Here is a 24,986-nt window from a genome sequence, read left to right on the forward strand (position 1 = left end):
CTCCATTGTTACTCCTATCCTCTTATCATACATTTCTGCACCTCCATGCAAAGTGCACCACTTAAATAGATTTTGTGCTTAAACTGCACCCGTAACTACAGCAAGACAGAGGTAGGTCCTACAGTGCCTGAAGTGAAAGTTAAGCTTTGTTTCTTCCCAGCCTGTGCTAGTGCTCAGTTTGTGGATCTGGCTTCCCTTACGTATAAAAGAAAAGACTGTTGGTAACAACCCTGAAGTTATCTGAGAAAACTTGATAAGCAGCGCTACATCAGAGCCGCATCTTCTGCTCAAAGTACTCAGTCAGGTGCCACTTTGTGTGTGGAATGAGAAACAACAGTGCTTTAGTGAAATAGGTTTCAGCACATGGGCCTGGGCGGCCTTTGGAAGCATTCTGCCTGCTGGGTTTAATTTCAGAATCTCGTCCTATCTTATTCAGCCAGCCATCAGCAAGTCTTTGTTTTCATCTTCGGCCTCATTACCCTTTGCCATTCAATGGGATGTTGGGAAGGGAGAGAGGAACAAGATTGGTTGGGGATGAAGACGGACGCTAGATTTAGCCCTACCATGTAATCCTACTTCTGTGTCTAGCCAGAGACAAAGGTAAACTTTCCAAGGAACTTTCCTCTAAAAACCGTGAGCCGTGAAATGGTAAGGCCATTGGGGGCACCAGCGCAGCAGAAATCTAATTCAGTTTCTCAGTGCACAGATCTTCGTGTCCGTGGGACACAGTTGTAGTTAAGACTAGGTAGAGGGGTGGGTTTATGGGGAGATAATTCCTCAAGCCGTTTTTCTTTGTTTTCACGTCAGCCTATCTTCTACAGATACCTCCACTCAAACTCGAGAGAGCTTTTCCTTCCTACTCAGTAGACTAGAAAAAGATATTTCCAGTTTGCCTATGAAAGTGTTAAAAGATCTAGCTGTCTAGGTTCTCGGAGTGTCAAGTAAAAGGCACAAAGCAACGAAAGACAAAGCAACAGAAGAATAGAGTAAGGAAAGAAAAAGCAGATTGTTCAAAGACAACTCACAGAGTAGAAACAAACTCCAACAAGCGGCTCAAGAGCCTCCTTACCGAAAAAGTTCCCAGGGTTTTATAAAGCCGAAAGAACTTGGCAACACCCACCAGGTGTCCTTTAGAGGCCTCCAATTGGTTACACCCTTTGAAGGATTCGCCTGCGACCAATCAGAGGCCGAAGTGAAGGCTCGGCACGCAGTTAATCAGAGGCTGAACTGGAAACTCCTGTCTCGCTACCACGGAGCGAGAATACGGCCCGTAGGCTGCCCAATCTTGCCTAGAACTGGCTGCGCCTGCTGTTCTTTTGCTTATGCGGATTGGCTGCACCTGCTGTTCTTTTGTTTATGCCTTAACCCCGGTTACCCTAATTCCTATTCTCCTGTCTCAATAGTTCTTTACTTCTTTCTCTCAAAGCACACTTCTTTTATATTTATTACCTTGTGGTTTAGATAATGTACTGTGTCTTTCACAAAATATTTAAAATATATAGTGCTTTATTTGTTACAGGATCTACCAGAGCCTAATGTTTATTGAAAATAAAAAATGAGCTAAGGCAAATGAATTAGCAACTTTTTAGTCAAGCTGAAAATAAGTTAGTTTGAAGATATGAATTTAAATCCATATGAAACCACAGAACACATTACATATACGTATGTGTATATTTTATATTGTGTGTGTATATGTTGCTAATATTGACAGCTGTAGCGATTGTGTTTAAAAAAAAAAAAGTGGCTATAAGGGGAGAAAAGGGATATACAGAAATTTTTACCCACCGGGCTTTTCCATCATTTCATTCCATTGAAAACATCAACGGGCACTCTTTCCACAACTAGTGTGGCATTTCACATAACCTTGCCTTTGCAATGTTGTTCGGGCATCTCGGTAGACCTGGTGCTTTGGAAGCCTAAGCAGAGGGAGGCTGACAGTGCCGGTGGTGTCAGTGGATGTCCACCATGCATCATGCCCTCTTGTGTCACTCCATGTGCTGTTACAGCTTTCATAAGATAGACTGTTGGTGCGTGTCTGTTGACCAGAGGATGAATTGCCCAACACAGGACATTTTTGAAAGTGAAAGGATACTATCAATAATCACACCAGAACAACAACAAATTCTTGTACTGTAACCTGAATGATAATAAGTTGCCTACACAACACACAACTGATTGAATGACAGCAAAATCTCCTAACCTTTGTCTAAAGTACAAAACCTCCTGCCCAAAGCACTCTTTTCCATTGACCCTGACCATTGGCTGTAGAATATCCTGATTTAACTCTCCATCACAGTTAATTCTTCAGTTATGACAGTTAACCCATTTCATTTTATATCATAGCTGTTTTCATGTTTTATTGCCGCTCCCTGAGTAGTGACATGCTACGTCTAATTATCCTCGTTAGACTGCCTCCGGAGCTTGTGGCAGGTGCTCAGCTGGGGCGAATGAAACCACTCACTAGAGGATTTCTGCCTGCCTTCAGGTGCTTCTCAGGTGTTGCCTAGCAGATTGAAAATGTGTTGCTAGGTAAAAGCCTTCCTTCTCTATTATGTCCAGGACCACAAACACACACAATCAGGGAAGCACAGTTGGAATGTTTGAAAATTGTTCTATTCTCTAAGATCAAAGTAGGTCCCATTGGTCTAAAGTGTTGGCTTCTTGAAGAAATGCCCCAAGATTCACCTGTTGCTAAAAATAGGCATGAGTTAGTCAGTACATTGCTGGATTAAAGATAGTGACAGCTAATTAGTCATGGTTCAAACAATAGAAGAGTTGAAAGGAGAAAGTGAGAGACACTCCAGCATTCTGGCCAGTCTTCTTTTCTTCCTATTATAGAGAGAAGACCAAGAGTGTAATGGGAGGTCACTATCTTCCTAATGGCCTATACTTGAGGATTTAAGACCTTATGTAACCTTTTCTGCTTCAACTAAAAGGAAAATTTAACATGTTGAGCAACACAAACACAGCATTTATTTCCATTTAAGACTGGCTAGAATCAATTACTCAGAAACTATGATACCCTAAATGGCAGGCTGACCATGTGACTTCAGAGCAACAGCTAGAAAACACAAAGCAAGATTCCAATGAGGAACGCTGCAGTGAGGTTTCCTGAAAGTCAGAATAAGGTAAATGAAGGCAAGATTGATTAGGGAATTGATAATTATAGTGAAAGAACCACAATATTGAATGTGGGGAGTTGTGTTGTTGTTTTGCTTTGTCTTTTTTTCCCTCTGTGGGAAGTTTAGAGGCAGTCATATAATATTTATTCAGTGCGAATAGCACATGGATCAATGTCCCAAGGGGTAAGACATCGAAATGTGGAGTTGAGAAGTTCAAAAAATAAATAAATAATTGAGGACACACTTTTATCTAGAAGAATTCAAAATGTAATGGTTGAATTATATTCAGCTTTCTTCCCAAGTTAAAAATTCTAGCTGCCACCTCTAGTCATTGAACAATATTATATTTATTGAATGCTTTTTGTGTTCAGCACAGTGTGAAATAGGTGCTGTTGGTACCGATTTTCTGGCGATAAAAGCTATTGAGTTCCAGAAAATTTTTTAATTTTTTGATAGCTAAAGCCGCTTACACATATATTGGTTAACCGAAAAATACCATGGCTGATAGATGCTTGTTTGAAAATCTGGTGCCCTGGCATCATTCTTTTCAAATCCTTTGGTGCCGTTCCAGATGCTGACATTCTGGCAGAAGGAAACTATTGATTGTCCCAACTTTATGGGGGTGTTTCTTACATCCTTACTGTAGTCAGTGGGAAAGTGCTAAGACAGAAAGAGGCAGGTGGACTCATTAGCTGAATCTGGTTGGTGCTGGAGTACACACTGGTCATTCTGTTTTGCTTTTTTCATAACTTAAAAAAATTACATCATTATTCATTTCAGAACCATTTAAAGTAGCCTGAAAGGAAATGTTAAATGAATTGAATCAGGAGTTGATGTGGGATTTTTCTATGTCCGTGCACTTCCTCACATCCTTCACTAGATGGTGTTCCAAATCAATCCATAGTGTCTATGCCATTGATTTGGTCCAGGAGGAAGGTGAGAAAACACCAAGGCATCCCTTTCTAACTCACCTAACTTCGTTTCTCTGGCTTCAGCAATGGCTGGACTTTTCATCACTATCTGATGAGTAATTAGGTTTACATGCTGTTGAATTTTTTTGTAGGCTATACTTGTAAATATTTGGGGGATTAGTTCAGACAGGAAGCATTTTTCAGCCATCGAATTGTTTTATGTTCTTGGCAGGGAGGTTTGCTAAACTCATCATTAGTGGCCCTAGTGATCTAGCTGGTACTGTGAATCAGAATGGACTCATTTGAATTCTCTGGCAAAGGCAGTCAATTAAACCACAGGCCACGATCCTGACAAGAGCTGGAATCAGGTTAGGAGAATGGAGTGGATAGATGGGTAGTAGATTGAAAATATTTACAGAATAGGATAAACCAAGGAAGTGGATTGACCATGAATGCTCCTATTTAAATGTTTGGTTCCTATTCTCCTAGATATGGCCATGTCTAGAGTCTTCATTCCAAAGGAAATTATAGATTAACTTTAATAACAAACAAACTAAAAATCCATTTGATTCAGAAAATATATTAGAGACTGTCTTTTCAAAAGAAATTGGATTTGAGAATTCTGCACAGATGTCCAAAGAAATGTACAGATAGATGTGAATTTATCCTTTACCAGAATTGCTAAGTTTGTGAGGTGTCAGACTCTACTCAATTCCACCCTTCTTTCACTCTCTCCTACCCTTCCTTCTCTAGTACTCAGATAGACAAATGTACCATCATTTTGACAGATATATTTATGCAGTTGATTCATTATTGTCAGTAGCCAAGGAGACATTTTTTTCATGGTGTGTTTAAGGTCTGGAAGCAGCTCCCTGGAAAGAACTTTCAGACAACCCAAGGTGCTGGATGCTGAATCCCTGGGAGGGAACAATGGCCTGGGTATTCTTGTGATCATTTGGCTATCAACATAAACAAAAAAAGGCTGATTCTAATTGATTGGTCTGCTAATATGCTTCATGTGCAAATCACTTACCCCAGGCCTGTTATAGTAAAAATCATCTGAGAGGCAAAAAGAAAAACGCAGGATCCTGACAGGCACCATGTTGCAGAGACATCCCTGTGTGTCTGCTATAATTATACAAGGTACCAAAAAGGGCCTGTGAGGATAAAGAGTGGAAAATTCCTGGCCTAAATTGGGTTGTTTCACTGAGGGATTTCTCAATATCCTTCTGCCCTTCAATGCTTAAACTCATATATCTCATTTTCACTCCCCTGCATTGCTGGCCATCAGGAACACCAAAATACAACATTGAATTTATAGATAATAATTCTGTAGATATGATAGATCTGGTTCACTTTTTCAATTACTTTAATGGACATTTTTATTGTCAATTATCTTAATGTCCATTGTTTTCTTCCGTCTCCAACTTATATGTCACTTTTATGTGTTGGCATTTCTGTGTGTATGAAATCTGATGGCCCACGATTAGATACTGTTCTCAGCTAAAGGAAAGGTACGAAGTAAAAAGAGAAGAAAACTCCTCCTAACAAATGTTGGCCCACCTGTCACCTTATCACCCCATCACCTGTCCCACCTGGTGCACCTGTCACCTTACTACCTTTATCACAGCCCTGGTGCTGTTTTTTATGCCCCTGTGAAAATATTGATGGTGATGACTATTGGCATCTCTCATGTTCTTCATGTTCCTTTAATAAGGAGGGTCCCATACTTGGCTACACATTAGAATCATAGGAAAATTTGGTAAACATTGTATTTCTAGATACAACTTCTTAGAGACTGGAGGCTCAGTAGGTCTGCAGCGAGTGCTACCTTAAAGTGTGTAATTTTAACAAACATGTCCAGGTGATGCCAAGGCAAATTTTCCATATTCTGGAAACGCTACGCAAGATGAATGCAGGACTGGCACAGATGCTGTTATCTTCCCCGCCACTATGTGTCAATTATATTAGCATCTGGATTCAATGCATATTAAGTCATTTCCCAGTTCCGTACTCCTTTCCCCACATTTATTCAAGCGCACAACAGTGCTGTCTCCTCAGAGAACTTTTACTCACCTTAAACATCTCTTCTACTCTGTGAATAAGGTGGAACTCATCTACTTAAGCATATGCCCAGGTTTTACAGAAAAATATTTACATCTTGTTTTTTTTTTTTTTTTTTTACACCAGTTAAAGAGGGGAAGTATTCACACCCAGCCTGATGTCTTGAGAAGTAATTGTGTAGCTTGATGTATGTCATATTATCCATCTTGTGGATAGACCAGACCTCCTGAGGTTGTTAAAAATATTAGTCATTACGTAGCCATTAGAAGAAATGGAGGCTGGGTGCAGCGGCTTATACCTGTAATTTCAGCACTTTGGGAGGCTGTGGCCGGCAGATCACTTGAGGTCACTTGAGGTCTCGAACCAGCCTGGCAAACATGGTGAAACCCTGTCTCTACTAAAACTACAAAAATTAGCCAGGCATGGTGGCACACACCTGCAAGCCCAGCTACCCGGGAGGCTGAGACAGGAGAATTGCTTGAACCCAGGAAGTGAAGGCTGCAGTGAGCCAAGGCCCCACCGCTGCACTCCAGCCTGGGCGACAGAGCTGGAGTGCAAAAAAAGAAAAACAAAACAAAACAAAAAAACCCAAAAAACAAAAAACAAAGAAGAAGAAGAAATGGAAAGAATAAGGGAACAGAATTTTAATATTTTGGAACAAGATGAACTCCAAGTGGAGGCCTAGGAAGACAAATTTTAAATGTTAAACGAGGCAGAGAATGTATTGGAAAAACAAATATTCTCTTCTCTGGTGTCATTTAGATTTACAAAAAGAAAAAGATAGTTCAGGTATCTCAACAATTGTCACTATGGCCCATGCACCAAAGATGATGAATATTGGCCATGAGCTTCTGAGCATATTTGACACTAATTATTCATGATAGAAGGTATTTAACAGAACATAGAGCAACATATTGAGATCCATTGCTTTTTGAAAGAAAATCTGATGTCTCAATCTGAGTTTAATGAATAACAAAATTGACTTCTGTTTAATTGAGCAGCTTCTTAATATAGCAGATAGCAATAGGGTTTTATTTTCTATCCCTTGTCCATGCAGGACAGAATTTCATGATTTGGGTGTGGAACACAGATAATTATTTTCTATCATTCCAAATGTACCCCTGCAATAAAAATAAAGCATTTCCATGTCAAATCAATATAACTAGGGATCTAATTAATAGACATGTAAATCATGACATATATTAATATTTATTCTTCATTACCATAAGTTTGAATTGCTCAGCAAATGTTGACTTAAAGGATTCTCTGCTTCACCTTATTACTGTTTGACCTCATTCATTAACTTGGCATGAATTAAATAGGCCTTCACTGATAATCTACTTTGAGTCCTGAATAGTAGCACACAGAAAGATTAAAGAAGCTGAAATTTCATTGAGCACTTGCTCACTCATGCACACTTTGTATTTCATCTTAATTAATTCCTACCAAAATCTTTTCAAATGGCTTTTACTGTCTCTATTTTACATATAAGAAAACCAAGAACTTAACGATGTTCTTCAGTGGCTCCTGGGTAGCTTTTAATTTTAAAATCATATAAACATAGTTGTAGAACATTCTTCATTAGGTTTGTTATTTAGATTTTGTTCACCGCTGTTCGTGTTTCTTATTCTACAGCAAGGGTCAGCCTACAGGCAAAATACATCCCATTGTCATTTTTTTTTGTAAATAAAGTTGTACTGGAACATGGCCACTATCATTTGTTTTATTTATGGCTGCTTTCACTTACAACCTGAGTGGTTGCCACAGAAACTGTATGGCCTGCAAAGTCTAAAATACTTACTACCTAGCTTTTTCTTTTCTTTTTGGAGACAGTGTCCCACTCTATTGCCTAGGCTGGAGTGCAGTGGTGTGATCATGGCTCACTGCAGCCTCAAACTCCTGGGTTCAAGTAATCCTCCCACTTCAGTCTCCTGAGTAGCTGGGACTACAGGCATGAGTCACCACACTCGGCTAATTTTTTAAAGTTTTTTTGTAGAGACAGAGTTTTTTTATATTGCCCAGGCTGGTCTTGAACTCCTGGTCTTAAAGGACCCTCTCCCCTCGACGTCCCAAAGTGCTGAGATTAGGGGCCACCATACTCAGCTACTATCTGGCTCTTTACAAAAAAATTTTACCATCTCCTGTATTATAGATTGATATTATCTATATGACTAAACCACTTTTATAATGGCAGATACTCCTTGAACAATAGCTTGGGATCATCAGCTTGTTGCCTTGACTTTGCCTAAGGAAGTCTAAATGCATAGTATCTAAATGCAGGGTTTGGGGACTTTGAATCCAGGGATTATTAATTAGAGCCATAACTTACAAACAAACAACAGTTACCAGGATTTCCTCTAAAGTAGAACTCACCTAGATCTAACCAAATATACCTTGTTTGAGTCATGTGAATTAGGTTTCACTTAGTTACACTGCAGCAACAAATAAGCCTCCCTACCCCACCCACCTTTCCCAGCCAAATCTCAATGGTTTATATTACAAAGGTGTATCTCTTGATCATGCTTCATGCCCTGGGGGGTCAGTCACAGCTTTGCTCTGCTCCATGGTCTTTCCCCTCGCATCCAGACTGAAGGAGGAGCCTCTGTCTGGGAAATGCTATTCTTGTGGCAAAGGGAAAAGAGAAAGCCTGGCAGAAACACACAATGACTCTTACGGTTTCAGCTCAGAAGTGGTCACTTAGCAATGGAACAAAGATATGTACCTCTCCTACAGCAGGCCCTGTGTGTGGGTTATGAGGCAAAGGCAAGAAGGACATTTAAATAATGAAGAACAATCAGTCTCCCATTTACCCACTAGAAAACACCCATGCTCCTAACCATCCACTCAGGGAATCAGGGTGTGTTGTGAATTCTTAGAGTGATTGTGTTCTGTAAGTACCTCACTAGCCCACTCCTCTGGATGGGCTATTGTTCTGTGTTTTGTTCTAACAACCCACTTTCCTCGTCTTCCATACATGTGTTTCTGTTTTTCTTTCTGGGATGAATGCCTTTGACCTGATGAATAATCAATGGTGAGGTAAAAGCAGACCCTGTGACAGCTTTTGTTTGCTTCCATCAATTGTTAGGCGCTATTCTGAGACACCTCAGTCACTCCGTCTCTCTCCTTCAGTCATTCCACATCTCTGCTTCCTATTTGCTGGAGTTATAAAATAGAAAGTAAAATTATCTAAAAAGCTGCCTGGTGATACAAGTTTCAATTTCCTTTTTAAAGAAAGCCAACCCTTTTGTGAGCTTGAAGATGAAAGTTGCCTGTTAAATGCATATATTTCTGGCTATTCTGCCTTGAGGTCAGTGAAGTAGAGCAAGATATTAAAGATACTCTCTCTAACTGGGTCAGAACTGTGTTAAAAGATGAGAGGATTATTTCAGGAAGCCACACAATAATCCACTCACACAGGTTGAAAAAAATTGATGTAGCATTTTTGGACTCTGAAATACCATCTGAAGAGATGGATTAGTCAGCCGTTGTAGCGTACAAGATCATGCGCAGGTTCTGTTTTTATTGCTCCATTCAGCAAAACGTCATTATTTCTAAAGCTAAGCAAAAGCAGGCTTTAAAAAGCAATTTCATAATTTTCTTCCTATCTCTGAATAAGTAAATCAAAAAAGTAATCCAGAATTACTTCTCCCACTTAAATGGAGCAAAAATAAAAAAATATATATATGACCTTCAAAACTAATAGTAAGGCTTAGAGGTTATCTTCTGATTATATTATTTTGTTTTCTTGTATGATGTTTAGACCTATATATATTAAACATGAAATGCCTTCCCCTTAAACTCATTAACAAATTAGGAACGTCTGGCTGGACCACTGTGAGTTAACGATGTTCTAGGAGTACTAGCCAATATAATGACCAGAAAAAAACCCTGAATTTTATAATATTTTAATGGTGAAGATCCAAATATGTTCATTTTAAATTGTGTGATTGTATATCTATAAAACCTAAGAATATTAAATAAAATACTTTTAGAAATTTACTATAGTAGATGTACAAAGTTGAAAAACTACACAAAAGGTAAGAAACTGGGAGGTAGAAAATGAAAAATTACATCAGAAGGTAGCTTTTTAGTCAGAATAATTTTATCACCATAATAGCAAAAGTATGTTAAATAACTAAGAGTTAACTTAAATAAAGTGTAATATCTATGGAAGAAAACTACAAAAGTTTAAGGCAAAAGAAAAAAAAAAAAAACAACTTAATGTTCCAGTAACAATTTCTGTTTTACAAATCACTCTGAATGTAGGAGCATTAAGCCGTATTTTATTATGCTCATGGATTTTGTGGGTCAGGAATTCTGACAGAGCACAGAGGGAATATGATGGCTGGATCTCATCTGGGAAGACTAAAATAGCTGAAGGTGATTTACTGTCTGGGCCGAATTATTCTGGAAGCGTCTTTACTCACAGGTTTGGTGGTTAATGCTGGCCCTTAGCTAGGACCTCATTTGCAGCTGTCAATCAGAGCACCTACAGGCAAGCCTCTCCATGTGGTCTGGGATTCCTCATGGTGGGCTCAGGAGAGTTGAACTTGGAAGAGTCAGTGTACCTGAGAATAAGTTGGACAATAATCCACCTCTGCTGACCTTGCCTTGGAGGCCACACAGGGTCTCTTCCACTGCATCCTACCAGTGATTAGTGTGCCACAAGCTCTCTCTCATTCAAGAGATCTCTTTGAGGGAAGTGTCAAAAAAATTGCAGTCATTTTTTTTAAATTACCTCATTTTGAAACTGAAAAACACCATCATAATTTTAGTTGAGAAGATTAATTTTTCCCTAATTTATACATGGGCTTAATATAATTCTAATCATAATATTTAAATGATTTTTAAACTCATCAAAAACACTTCTAGATGTCATCTAGGAGAATAAGTCGGTAGTAACAGGTAATAACATTTTGAGAGGGGAGTTCTCTAGGAACTGAACATATTATAGAATTATATAAATCAAACAACTTGGATTATTCTGAGAATAGACAGGTAAATCTTACAGAATAGAAGACTTAGGCCCAAGTATTTACAGGAATCAAACATGTTTCTGATACCTACTGGGGAAAGGCAGGCTTGTTCTATCAGCAGTGTTGAGACTACTGGTTAAATGTGGGGATATAGGAGTGTATCTCTATGCAAGGCAAAAAATTGAATGTTTAAATGGATTAAAAGTTTAAGTGTCATAATCAAATCAGAAAATAACACACATTTTTGTATTCTTGGTGTGGGCAGAGAGAGCTTAAGTATAACACCACAGTGTTGGAATACACACACACACACACACACACACACACACACACACACACACACACAAAATTATATAATATATATAATATTTATACAAACAAACCACCTATCTCACATATATAATAGGAATATATATATATAATACAAACACCTCTATATATTTATACAAACATTTATATATTTGAGAGAGAGAGATATATGTTTGTTTGTATAAACATAAAAATTGCTCAGGAAATAACGAAAAACAAAGTTAAAAGCAGATAACTTGCAACACGTAAAGTCAGAATTAATGTTCTTCATAATAATGGGTTTTTCTAAATTTGTAAAAAAAAGATGATCACCCAAAACAAAAATATGCAAAGAACATGAATAGGCATTTAACAAAAAGAAGACATTCAAATGGCTAGTAGATAACTTGAAACCCTAGGGGCATATATGGGAGAGTAAGAAAGTAGGAGTTGAATAGTGATTACCTGGAAGAAGCAAAAGAGACTTTTGGTGGGAAGGTGATAGTGCTTTGTTACGTAACTGCTTTAGGACGTACTTAGAGGTTCAATTATGTGAAATAGTAGTTTATTATTATCATTACTCGACTTGAACATAACTTGACAGTGTATCACCTACCCTAAACTCTTAAGCAAAACAAACTTGGTTTTAGCAGAGCAACATGTTTCTCTAGGACCTTTCTCACAACTTCCCCAACTTGGAAAGAATGCCAGACTCCAAGAGCAACTTTCTCCCCTTAGACATGGCATGTAGGAATTCCCCTAGCTAACATCTTGAGGGCTATTTTGCAGTTATTGCCAAATAAAGATCTTGAATAATAACAAAAATACATTACCAATCGAATTCGAACTCTGTCTTTTTAAATACCAGAGTCCTTTTTGCCAAGCAAACTCTTAGTAGAACTCTGACATAGGAAGCAGGTAAAGCAGAGCTTAGTTTAGGCAGAGCTGGGTCCTGCCTGCTTTGCTTTCTTCTTGCCCCTTGTGGGAGCCTTCTATTCTTCCATAGCCTGTAGTTTCCTGGACACAATAGAAACATTATGACTTAGAGGAAAGAGTAATTTCCAAACTTAAACACTAGGAGTGTTGAACAAGCTCCATAAAAAATAATGTGTAACTTGCTTCCATTAATTTTCTCAAAATGTGCAAATCAAAAGCATTTCATTAAGTAAATGGTCTGGATTGCTTTTAAAAACTGTTGGTTAATATTTATAGCATTAATGGTAAGGACTCTTTATTAGTATTTATAAAGATTTCAAGGAGGAACAAACACTTCATACTTAACATTTTCTCAGTATTTTTATGAGTAATACAAGAATAATAATTATTTTAAAATATCCTCATGGTAGCTTTCTTTGATTCAGTGACAGAAGTAAAGTAAGGTACACAACACATGGGACTTTAAAAGTTCAGATTTTGCCTCTGAGGTTGAAACACCAAGGTGCTTTAGGATGCACTATAGCTGAATAAAGAAGTGCAGTAAAATATATGAAAATGACATAAATAGAGATGCAAAGAGAAGGTATAGGGAGAGCTGAGAACACATCCTGTGTGTGTGCAGCTAACTTTGTGTGGATAGCGAACACCTGTATTCAAAGAAACCAAAAAAAAGGTCAACAAGACAATTTAGACTTCAGTTTACTCCTGAAGCAAATAATCAGTGGGAAAAACCTATAAACAAGATAAGATACAGGTGCATGGGTGCAGGCGGTGGGCACGGGCAGGTGGGGGCAGGTAGACAGTCACACAGGAGGACAGGACGGGCACAGGAAGGAGGGTGCAGGCTGGTGGATACAGGAATCTCACCAAGGCATAATTGGAATGTCTTGGCAGCCTGTGCAGAACAAGATGTCCCTTAGGTCAAAGCAGCATAACACCATGGGCTCCCTTCTTTTTTCACCCCCTGCCTTGTCAGGCCCCTGAATCTACTATAAAACCAGCAATTCTGTAATTCAGGAAGCTAAGCCTCCCAAGCCTAATATGCAGATTCTACAATGTAAAATTACTGCTGTGCCAACACTGGGGCCGCTTCCCACTTCTGTGCCTGTGCCACTAGTTAGGAGTTTTGCATTTATGCCCAGAAGAGCTTCGTTGGCTGTCAGTGGCTTGCTAGAGTGGAATAAATCAAAAGAGAAACTTAGAGCTGCTAATTTCCCAATGTCAAATATTGAAAAGTAATAGGATTCTCAGAGAAAGTTGCCCTGAGAAAACCCGTGAGAAAATGAATCATAATTTTCATCTGCTATAGAGTGTATTTGAGGTGCTCCTCATCTCACTAAGTGTGTGGGTAAGGTGTGAATGTGACATCTGTGTGGCTAAAAACTCACGAATGTGACCCACTTACTGTAACAGGCAGTAGTGCTGAAACTAAAGCATTGTATCCCTGCTAAAATGGTCAGACACGATATTCAGAAATATTGGACCACTACCCATAGAACCTGAAGAGGAACCTGGGATTGTACTCATTCTCTCCTCTCAGATGGAGTGATACTCACTGAGTATGTTAAGAATCCTTGGAAAACAACATGAACATACCTTTAGGCACTTATGATCCCATTTACTTTGCTCTTGGCCAAAGCAAGGTTAATGACTCCTCAGAGAGACTTAAAGGTCTCGGGGGTGTCAAGAAACAGTGTAGAGATGTTGATGGGGATTATGGGGCTCCTGAAAAGTGTTTCTCAACAAAGGTACTACTGGCATGTTGGATGACATGATTCTTCCTTGGGCAGATTTATTTTCAGCATTGTGAGGTGTCTGGCACCCTTAACCACGGGACAGTAACTGCAAGTAGCACTCCACAGTCATTGCAACCATCCAAAATGCTTTCCCATGATTCCAAATGCCCCAAGGGAGTTGGTACCACCTCTGGTAGAGACCTACTGAATAACTGCATTTAGGGAGCAGTACGGGGATCTCCCTACATAGGCAGAAATTTGGGAGTTGGCCCACAACAGTTACTCAGGAGCTATTAGCTCAGATGGCTGCTGAGACACAATTGGGTATTAAGCTTTTGCTTTATAGAGTGTATAAAATGTTTATTGTGTCCATTCTTCAGCTAAAGCTTTCAGTTCAGTTTGGTTTGTTTTTGTGACTGTTCATTTCAGCTGCCTTGAATATATGACTGACATTAGGTTTATTGGAAGTACTGTCATCGTTGTCACTACGTTGTAAACACCAAGTGTGAAGCTCACTGTGTTCGTCTGGCTTTTGGGGTTTCTAAACTCTTTGTTTCTGTGGCTTTGCTCATCTGTATTGGAAAGAACATGAATGAGGCAGTTCTTTTATTTTGTGCATGTCTGATTTTCAGATATACTCAGGAGGAAAATAAGGGTAAAAGTTCGTATTTGAAAACCGTATGTTCAATCAAAGTATGGCTTTTTTGTTCATGTTCTGCCAAGCTAAAATGATCCCTTAGATGCATATGATTTCATGGGCTATAGACCACCAATTTTATATAATTTAAACTTGAGAGACTTACACTAATGCATTTTACCTCTAAATCATGGATTATCGGGGGTATCGGGGGAAATGAGTAAGGGTTTTATAAAGGAGTAAGAGAAGAATTAGATAGTTTTAAAATGGCAGAAAATATAGTAGAAGAGAAAAATTGATTCTTTGAGCAATTAAAACTAAGAGGCTCATTGTTTCCTGGGCCATGGTGAAGTATCTTAAACACTTTGTTAGGTTTTACGATTAACAAAAAAGTTGGCTAACAACTTCTTTGAAGGTCACTGGTTTGTTTTATTACAAAATCGACGTAAGCAATGCATCAAGAGGAAATTCTCAATTTCCTCTCCCCTTCTGTCAAAATTGCTTTTCCTTTCCTAAACTCCTCTTACCTCCAACCTCACGTTTGCCTCTCCCAAAGTCCTAAATAAGAGATCACCATTCACCAAATTAACATAATGAAAAAAAGCATTTGGGTGGTCTGGTAAATATACAGACCACTAGGTTTATTCGGATGAAATTCAAACTCAGCTGCTCTGATCAGGGTCTGAATCTAGGTGATTTGTATTTTCATGTACATTTGGGACATACCAAATAGTATTCTTCAACCTTTCTTTGATAAAGACATAAATGACAAGAAAGTACAAGGAGACTGCACAATGCTGGAAACAAGCTTATGAATTTTAAGTACATGGTCTTTTCATGGGTCCAAGAAAAAGTAACCTTTTTTACTTTTAAAATGCTTTTGTATTTTAACAACTTATGCAACAGATAGAAATTTCTAGAATATAATAAACTCATCTGTACCCACAATAAATTTTAGTGGAAAACTTCCCTCCAAAATATCTGCCAAGATTATCAATGACTGTGTTACTTTGTGAAGGAAAAATGTAAGTTGACTTTATCAACGTTTGAAAAAATCCTGCAACTTAAATGGAAGATTAATGGCATACATGGGTGCAATATTTAATTTCTGAAACTTCAAACTTGCAGCCTCTCTCATAAATATTTAAATACAGTTTAGACACTTTGGGGAGAAAATAAATTATGTCATGTTTTTGATAGTACTTGGAATTGTTCATGTCTCAAGAGATAATGAATAATGTAATAAAAGTCCAAATGTGAGTGTAAATTGATTAAATACAAATTTATTTTAAGAAATAAATAATATTAGTTCCATTACTGAGTGCCTAATGGGCCAAGCACTATGCTTATTGTGTTCTCATTATTTCACTTAGTCCACATAAGAACCCTGCAAAGGATTATCGGCTCTGAATGGAAGAGACATATGATTCCCAGAGGAGTTAAATATTGGCCCAAAGTCACAGAGAATTTCAGGAATTGGGTCGCAAGTCAGTCTAAGCTAGTCTGTTGGTCTATGTATGGTCAATGTAATCCATAAAGTTTATCATCTGAACTGGGACACTTATGGCCATGAAAAGGGGTGTTATTGATAATTACAGGAAAACATGTATAAAATGGGTCTCTCCCGAGCAAACCAGATATTTGATCACACTAGTGTGAACAGAGTTTGTTTATTTAATCATCAGGCAAAATAAACATGAAGAGCATAGAATTCAATAGGGCCACATTAAAATATTTGCTAGTTTTAAAAACGGATCCAAAATGTAAAAGGAAAACTAAAAAACACAACAAAAGATTATGTTAACTGAGTCAATCACAGTTCAACTGAAATCTTCTATAATTCCATATGAATTATATTTAATAAGTATGTTGGGTACATTTAAATATGTTCAGTCTGATGTGTGGTAGAGCCCCCCAAAATCCTTGAGCCATGCAGTTCCCATTATTCCACTCAGCCCACCAGGAAGAAAAGCTTCAAGTTCTACCGTGTTCAAAATGCCTTCTTCCTTTGCACCCAAGAGTGAAAGGCCCAGCTTCAAACAGAATTTATTGCCCATTGGTGTTTATATACCCACCACCATGACAGTACCACAGTGTTCATCATTCACCAAAATTCCCTAGGACTGACTCTTTGTAGTTAACCCTTCCCCTCAGCCCAAGTCCTGGCAACCACTCATCTCTTCTCTAGCCATTTGATTTTGCCATTTCCAGAATGCCACATAAATGGAAACATATAGAAGGTAGCCTTTGAGTCTGGCTTCTTTGTGTTAGCATAGTCTATTGGAGATTCATCTATGTTGTGTTGTTGGTAGTTTATTCCCTTTAATTGTTGAGTAGTATTCCATTGTATAGGTATCCCACAGTTTATTTATCCATTCTGTACTTGAAGTACATTTGTGTTGCTTTGAATAAATTACTGTAAACATTCACATTTCTTTTTTAAGACTATACAGCCAAAACACCAATGTAAAGAAGAAAAAAATGGAGTGAATAATTTCATTTGATTTGGCATTTTTAAGAAAAATGTTCTAAATTTTTCATTAACAAACAATTGCCCTAGAAGGTTAAACTGTGTAGTGTGACCGCTTTTACACAATGCAGTGGGAGATTCAGTTTTCTTTACTGCATGGATCAAGTAGCTTTCAACAAAGGGCAGCACTCTTGCTATTTTTCTATTCCAAAAGGAAAATGTGTGACTTGATGAAACAACAGTGAAATAAGATCATTTTACCTAAGACTAAACCAGGTAGAAAAAACAACAAAGTAGAGAGATTTAGATGGTACGTGAACACAAACTAAGAAGACTATTATTTTCCCCTCTTTAAATTGTCAGGTGCTCTAAGAAACAAGAAGATGATAAAGTACTTGTTCTGACAAATACTGGTTTCTTCCTTAATGGGGACTGAAATTGACTATACGATGAAGGATAATCAAAATTTCTGCAGTTTATGGCTATGGACAAAAGCAAACTGTGTTGGGAGGGCAAATGTCTGGTATGTAGTGGTATGTAGGATGTCTCACTTGGGACAAGAGACAAATTACTCAGACATATTTGGAAATAGAAAAGCTTCTACATTGTGGGTTAGTCTTTTTTTTTTAAATTTTTTTTTTATTTGGTGAGACATTCCATTTAATACATTTTAAAGATGTAAAGCTAACCATTAACACAAAAAAACTTTTTATATAAGACTAAAACAATCACTTTCTTTTTTACACTATCATATGTTTAGACCATAAGGAAATGCTTTCTGTCAACAGCTGTTCATTTAGTAACAGCCTGCCTGGCTAACATGGAGGTGACACACTGGAGGATGTATATTTAGCTGAATCCAAAACCCATTTCAACTCTACATGTTGTGAGCTGCATGTGTAAAGGAAAATTCAGTTCATATTTACAGGCAGAATAATTCCGTTCATATTTATGGTCAGATATGTAGTTCAGAAATAAGAATGTTCACTCGGTTTTAAGGAGTACTTGTACGAGACATATTGTTGAGCTCTTTCATCATCAGAAACAGATGAAATCCACTTTTCCACTGAAGAATATACTTAAATAAAAATTGAAACTAAAAGGCAAACAGACATGTAAATCTATATGAGACTTTGTGATCTAACATGGTTCTGATGACCTTAAATTCACTGCCAACTATAATGCTTTAGTTATGGAGATAAATACCAGAAAAATTAATAAGCAAATAAAAGAATTTCATGCTTTCTCACATGTCTTAACTTTTCACATCTGCAGAAGTTGGCATTCAGTATTCTCTACGTTGGCTTTTCTCAGATGGGTAATCTGGCTTTAGCTTTTGAGGACTGTGGCTACTTTCTCCTGAGTCCAGTGAGGCAGGAAAAACTCTACCTTCTAGATTGCCACTGCATTGGTGCACCCTCTCAGAAGGGGGAGGCACGTGGAAAGCCATCAAAATCTGAATTGGTTTGACATGCTAATACTTCTCTTGAACTGAAATCCTTCCGCTTAAGTTCTACCCTTGATGCTGTTCATACCCTGAATTCTGGCCCCTGCCTTGATCCATGGTGGCTTCAGAAAATCTAAGATGACCCCAAACTACAAAAAAGAAAGAAGAGAAAGCAAGCAAGCAAGGGAGAGAGGGAGAGAAGGAGAGAAGGAGGGAGGGAGGGAGGGAGGGGCAGGAAGGAAGGAAGGGAGGGAGGGAGGGAGGGAGGGAGGGAGGGAGGAAGGAAGGAAGGAAGGAAGGAAGGAAGGAAGGAAGGAGGGAAGGAAGGAAAGAGAGAAAAGAAATGACTTTACAGGGGAAGGAGATATATACGTCTCAGTGATAGTTTTGAGTGCCAGATACAAAGTATGAACATTTCATGCCAACGTTTTCCATGAACTAGATTTCAATATCCCACTCAGCAGAACCCTCCTCAAGTTGACATAGAAAAGTGGGACACATTGGGAACCCAGATTACGTGGGAGGAAAGTATAAAGCAAATTAGTTTTTGTGATTGTTCCAGAAAAACTATACTGGAAGAAAGCCACAGCAGCAATCCCAACCCATCTGTGTTACCAGTCTGCAATAAGAAATTTATGGAAATCCACAGTTTCCATTTAGAAATTTTTATAGCAACCTTAACAGATTAACTTTACTATTGAACTTAAAAATAAACAAAATTGGGCTTGTATTTTTATTTCATTTTGCTAGTAATTGATTTTTATTGTATTTTACAAAAGTGCTAGTCTATAATGCATTGAAAAAAATAAAACTGATCCTTCCCCACAGATAGTTTGAAAAGCACTTTGTGTTTTATTACATTTTTTTAAGACAGAGCCTCACTCTGTCACCCAGGCTGGAGTGCAGTGGAGTGATCTTGGCTCACTGCAACCCCTGCGTCCCGTGCCACAGCCTCACGAGTAGTTGGGATTACAAACAAGCAGCACCACGCCTTGCTAATTTTTGTACTTTTAGTAGAGACAGGGTTTCACCATGTTGCTCAGGCTGATCTCAAATTCCTGGCCTCAAGTGATCCTCCCACCTTGGCCTCCCAAAGTGCTGAGATTACAGGCGTGAGCAACCGCACCCGACCCTGAAAAACACTTTGTATTTTAAAAAACTGTTGTTAACACTGAGTATGTAACAGTCTTAAAAAGAAATGTCATTTTATGGAAATTACCATTTTATTTTAATCAAAGGCAATAATGATGCCTGGTCAGTAGCTTTTTATCAAATTGCCCCACTTGGTCAGAAAGAAAGTCATCTTATTTTATTTTTCCTTGGATTTCAGCAACTTTAAAATATCAAATCCTATTTTGTGCTATAGCGATGTGACAACAAAACTCTACTTAAATGACTAACTCACTGATGGAACATAACTTAAGGGTGGGGAGAGACAGAAATTCTATAGAAATGTGTAGATTAAGTCACTGTGTCTCCAAATAGAAATGTCAGGATCTTCCTCCGCTTAAGATGCAGGAACCAGTGCACTGAGGCACAAGAAAAGAATTTGATTTACAATTTGAAGGAAAAACAGCAGTAAAATAATTGAGAGCTGGAAAGCAATCTCACTCCTGCCAAATTGCTTTCCTCTATGCGCACCCCATTTAGGGGTGATATCTGGATGCCGACATTTAGTTCATGCACATTTTCCTTCCCCTGTGACATGCCATCCTGTCAGATCAGGACTGTTTCTCTGCTGTGATCAACAAAAAGGAATATCCAAATTACCTAGCATTGGATTATGACTGGAGCTTTATACATTAAAAAATGGTTGATTTTTTTTTTAAGTGCAAAGGTGATACGCTTATAAAAGCTTTAAAAAAAAAGACTGTTAGTAAGAATATGCGTGGTCCCTAAATTACCAAAACATGTATTCCTTTCAAGCAAGCTTTAATTTCAATTTATGGGAATCAGACAGCGAAAAGACATTGCAAATTGTAAAGAACTGGTAAAATATGTGTTAAAAACAACTACTACTACTACCAGCAGAATAGGCTGTGATAGAAATTGATGAATATCAGCTTTGATGTTGTTTATTACTTTCTTTCCCTTGAAGTATTCATAGACAGGGGAGACCTTCCGTCTTTACCTAGTAACTGCCTCTAGGAATTAATCTTACAGGTCATAGACTCATAAATAGAAGTGTGTTGTACTGTCAAACCCTTGCTTAGCTAGTCCTCTGAGTCATATATTTAGTTATGTCTTTATAATCTCAGAAAATCAGTAACAAAATTTGTCCTAGAAGTTTGGCTTTTATTCTCTGTGTTTTGCTCATGGAAGTACATTCATATGCTTTACACGAGAGCAAGAATTTAAACATCCAAAGTATCTTTATATTAAAACATCCGAGGTGCCCTCTTCCTTTAACTCTCTTGTTCACGTTAGAAAGTATTTCTGGCTTCCTCACAAGAAATACAAACGTGACAGATTCATTTTGATAATTGCCTCATGTGAGCCTCAGACATATTATGTGCTGGAATCAAAATTCTAATACTCTCCAAAGATAAGGCATGAAATACCATTTTGGGAGAAAAAATAGAAGTATTGAAAAGTAAACAGGAATAGACTATGCAAATTAGGTCTGAGCCAAGAGCATGCCTGTTTTAAATTTAAAATTGGCTACAAGCCAGAGCCAGTTATACCCTGGGTACCTGGAGGACAACGAAGAGGAATATGAAGAGCATTTTAATTTCAAAAACAAGAACCACAGAACCACAAGCTGTAAGTTCTAAAACTGATAGCCTGTGGCTCTTCTGGCCAGACATTTGGTCCATGTAGTGGACCAAATTAGGTCTTCCTAATCTTGATTTAGCACTGGCAGTACTGTTGTCTTTTTCTCACAGTTTACATTCAGAAGGCCACTCGTTCTTTGAATTAAAAACAAACGTACTTTTATCATGAACCTAAGTCAAAGCATGGTTCGCCATTGCCCTGTGGCCAGAGAGGTTTTAAGAGCAGTACAATATGGTGGGTCAGAGGTTTAAATTATATGTGTGTGTGTATATACACATGTGCATATACACAGGCACACACACACACGCTTATGCATGCACACCCATTTATATCCACACACACAGGAGAAGCCCTCCTACCTAAGGTGAGAAGGATTAGTCAGGTAAAGCAAATAATCTTAGAAAATAATGTGATGCATACATAATGTGAACATTTTCCAATATTTGTATATTTATATTTAAATTTTTAATGTTATATTTGTACATCAATGTACATTTATGTTACCATCTTTTGATGGAAAGGTTTTTTCCACCTAGTGAAGATTTCCAAATGCTTTTTAAAAACAAGTGAATCTTTTCTTAAGTAGAGGTCTGATGACGAGAGGGCCCTCCACGGTTCTTGTATAAACCACGTTCTTCAAGAATCATCTTGTCTTATGCAGCTCAGGTTTCTTCAAGTAAAGTACTCAGGCACCTGTGTAGTGATTGCAACGCACAATCAGTCTGGATTCTCATAAGCTTTTACAGTTCTCTTACCTAGTGTGATCGCAATGATGTTTAGCCATCCCCCTTTATCCAGTCTTTCCAACGGACTCAACTTAGTTTTTATAAAAATCACTTTTCTTGGCACTCACCTGTCTTTGTCTTACATATTATTTTACTTGATTTTATAATTACTACTTGCATAAATGGATTTGGAAGAAAACTCAACCAATGCGTACAAATTCATGGGTTTCAAGCAGATACGTGTAAGCATAGTAGAGAGTTACTTTCTAGCTTCCAGCTTCCAGCATCAACTGGACATCTGTCACTCTTTTCAAGTGAATGGAGGCTGTTGTTTAATCACATTTTTCTCATCTTTAGAAAGCTCAGAATAAAATGTGTCACATATATTTAGAAATTTGTAGAACCTGATGGCCCATGCTTTTTTCACTAACTTGACCTCTAACATCACCTTTTCTACATTTTTTCTTTTACATGCATATATTTTCCTTTCGTATCTTGTTATAATGTAAGAAACTTCCAATCTTTTGCTAGAATGGCAATGTGATTTTGCTGAATAGATGTTTGTTTTGTTATTGTAAGCACTGTGTAGTCCATGTTTTACAAGACTTATGTTCTAAAATTAGCACATATGAAAAAAAAGTGTTGAGTTAAAATTACCCTTGAACATCCCTTGAGAAGGCTCTGTGGTAAAGTTCAGCACGTAATATCTTCAGAGGTCTAAAACACCGAATTTTTCCATCAGTTTTGGAACAGATCAAGATTGTGTTGAGTGTCAGATGAAGTCATTTGACTTACTGACAAAATGTGGGTATGTTCAAAAACTGGAGTGGTATGGGATTGTCACACTATGAGAGAGAGACTCGTGGGAACCAAGATTCATGCCCCTCACCTAAGGAGTTCAAAACCACACTCTGCCTGGTGTTCTTTCTCTATGTAGTCCTCCCTTCTGGAGGACTAAGTCTCATCTTCCTGAGACGGCAAGGATAGACACTCATCGTATTCCCTTTCCACATATTTGCATAGGACATACTCAAAAAAAAAGTTTAAAAAAAATTCAAATGGAAAAACTTCACTTGGATTTCTAAGATAGTAAAAGTGCATTCTTAATATTTTAACTCAGTGTATCAAAAATGAACTTCACTATTTTAAAAGTTTACAACCTAGCTCTTTGGTGGCCATACTACTGATTAGAAAATGGACTGATTTTCCCAAGTGGTTCTTAAATTAGTATAGTTTCTTCAAACATTAAACTTTTAGAAAAATCTGTGTATCTGGATTATCAGGGCCCGTACTTCTCATGTCAGCTATAGATCTTTAAAATATGTGCTTCCTAATTTTATTACCACATTTACATCTCTTAATAAGAGAGAGTGTTTATATGTGAGAATAATATCTAACTTTCATTTTTTTCTAGGAATGGCAGCCATAAATTATCAAAGCACAATAATTAATGAAAAATACAGGTTCTATTCATAAATTAATAAACTGTTAGGCTTCAAAATAGAACTGCACATAATATCCATGTTTGTTTTTTCTTGGCAGACAACTGGAAGGTTTTCTTTCTTTTGCATTTAGGACTAATTTTCTTTATTCAAGATACCTGAACTGGGGTGTTTGTTAGTTAAGACAAATTTGAGAATGAGACTGTAATCCCTGTGGACACCCGATTTGTTTTTAACGAGGCAGCATTGCATAATGATTTATACTTAAGAATATGGGCTTAGGGAGAAAATGCCTGGGACCTTGAGATATTGATTTAGTCTCCATGTACCTGTTTTCTCGACCACAAATGGGCTTATTAGTAGCATCTTCCTCACGGTTATTGTGAAGATTAATATGTCTAAAGCACTTGAATCAGTACTCATATGTCATCTATCCTCCATAAATTATTATTGTTACTAGTGTCAACCTTGTGTGCATGAGAATGGGATCCAAACCAGTCGATGCCCAGTAAATGTCAAATGGCTGGTGAAAATGCTATTGAAATGCCTTGGTGTTCTGGTCTTTCACCTCCCTCCCCTTTTCTCCCCACACAGGTGGCCCCAGCCATTAAGGAGAGGATGATGAAGAAGGGAAGCTTGATGCTGGGCTACCAGCCACACCGGGGAAAGGTCAACTTCTTCCGCCAGGTGGTGATCAGCCCTCAAGTGAGCCGGGAGGACATGGACTTCCTCCTGGATGAGATAGACTTACTGGGTAAAGACATGTAGCTGCGGCTTTCGTCCCCCAGAGGCATAAATCCTGTCCTGGGAGAGTTTAGATTCAGAACATCTTGGGGATACACAGTAGATTGCAGCCCTTCTGATGAGAAATAGGAAATACTCCCAAGTCCAGGCCCAACAAAACCAAAATGCTAAGCAATGAATATGAAGGACTCTCTAGCTGCCTGGGCATTACTGTTGCTAAAAGAAGAAAGTTAAAAAAAAAATGATTTTCTCAAGGAATGTCCCTGGAACACAGCTCTGATAGTAAGTACCATGCAGGTTCTGGATTCTAAGCTTACATTGCTCTTTAAAGAACTTATAAACTCACAGTTTAAAGCAGTGGTTCTCAAAGTGTGGTCCCTGGACTATCAGCATCAAAGCATCACCTGGGAACTTGTTAAAAATGCAGATTCTCAGGCTTTCCCCAGACCAACTGGATCAGCAGCTCTGGGGGTAAGGCCCAGTATTCTGGGTTTTAACAAGCTCTTCAGGGTATTCTGATGCACAGTAAAATCTGAGAAACACTGGTTTAAGAAAAACCTTGTAATGATCGAATGCTCACTCTGATATTTTGCCAGCAAAGGGATATCTAATGTTTCAGAAACCTCTGAGCCAGTCTTTGAAAAAATACAACTATGGCATCTGTAGCACAAATATTTAAGGACATCGGAAGCATGTCAAAAGCTGTTTTTAAA

The 24,986-nt window shown here is 38.1% G+C and overlaps 1 protein-coding gene across 1 annotated transcript in view; it reads left to right on the forward strand.

Annotated features, from left to right (window-relative positions):
- GADL1 (glutamate decarboxylase-like 1) overlaps positions 1-24,317 on the forward strand; it is a 140,035-nt gene extending 115,718 nt beyond the window's left edge. Inside the window, exon 14 of the mRNA XM_011985459.1 lies at positions 24,124-24,317. Within this exon, the coding sequence (XP_011840849.1) occupies positions 24,124-24,297 (174 nt within the window). The 3' untranslated portion in view covers positions 24,298-24,317. The remainder of the gene's footprint in view (positions 1-24,123) is intronic.
- Positions 24,318-24,986: the final 669 nt, after the last annotated feature.

Source organism: Mandrillus leucophaeus, unplaced genomic scaffold, assembly GCF_000951045.1.
Source record: "Mandrillus leucophaeus isolate KB7577 unplaced genomic scaffold, Mleu.le_1.0 Scaffold107, whole genome shotgun sequence".
In the NCBI taxonomy this organism is placed as follows: domain Eukaryota; kingdom Metazoa; phylum Chordata; class Mammalia; order Primates; family Cercopithecidae; genus Mandrillus; species Mandrillus leucophaeus.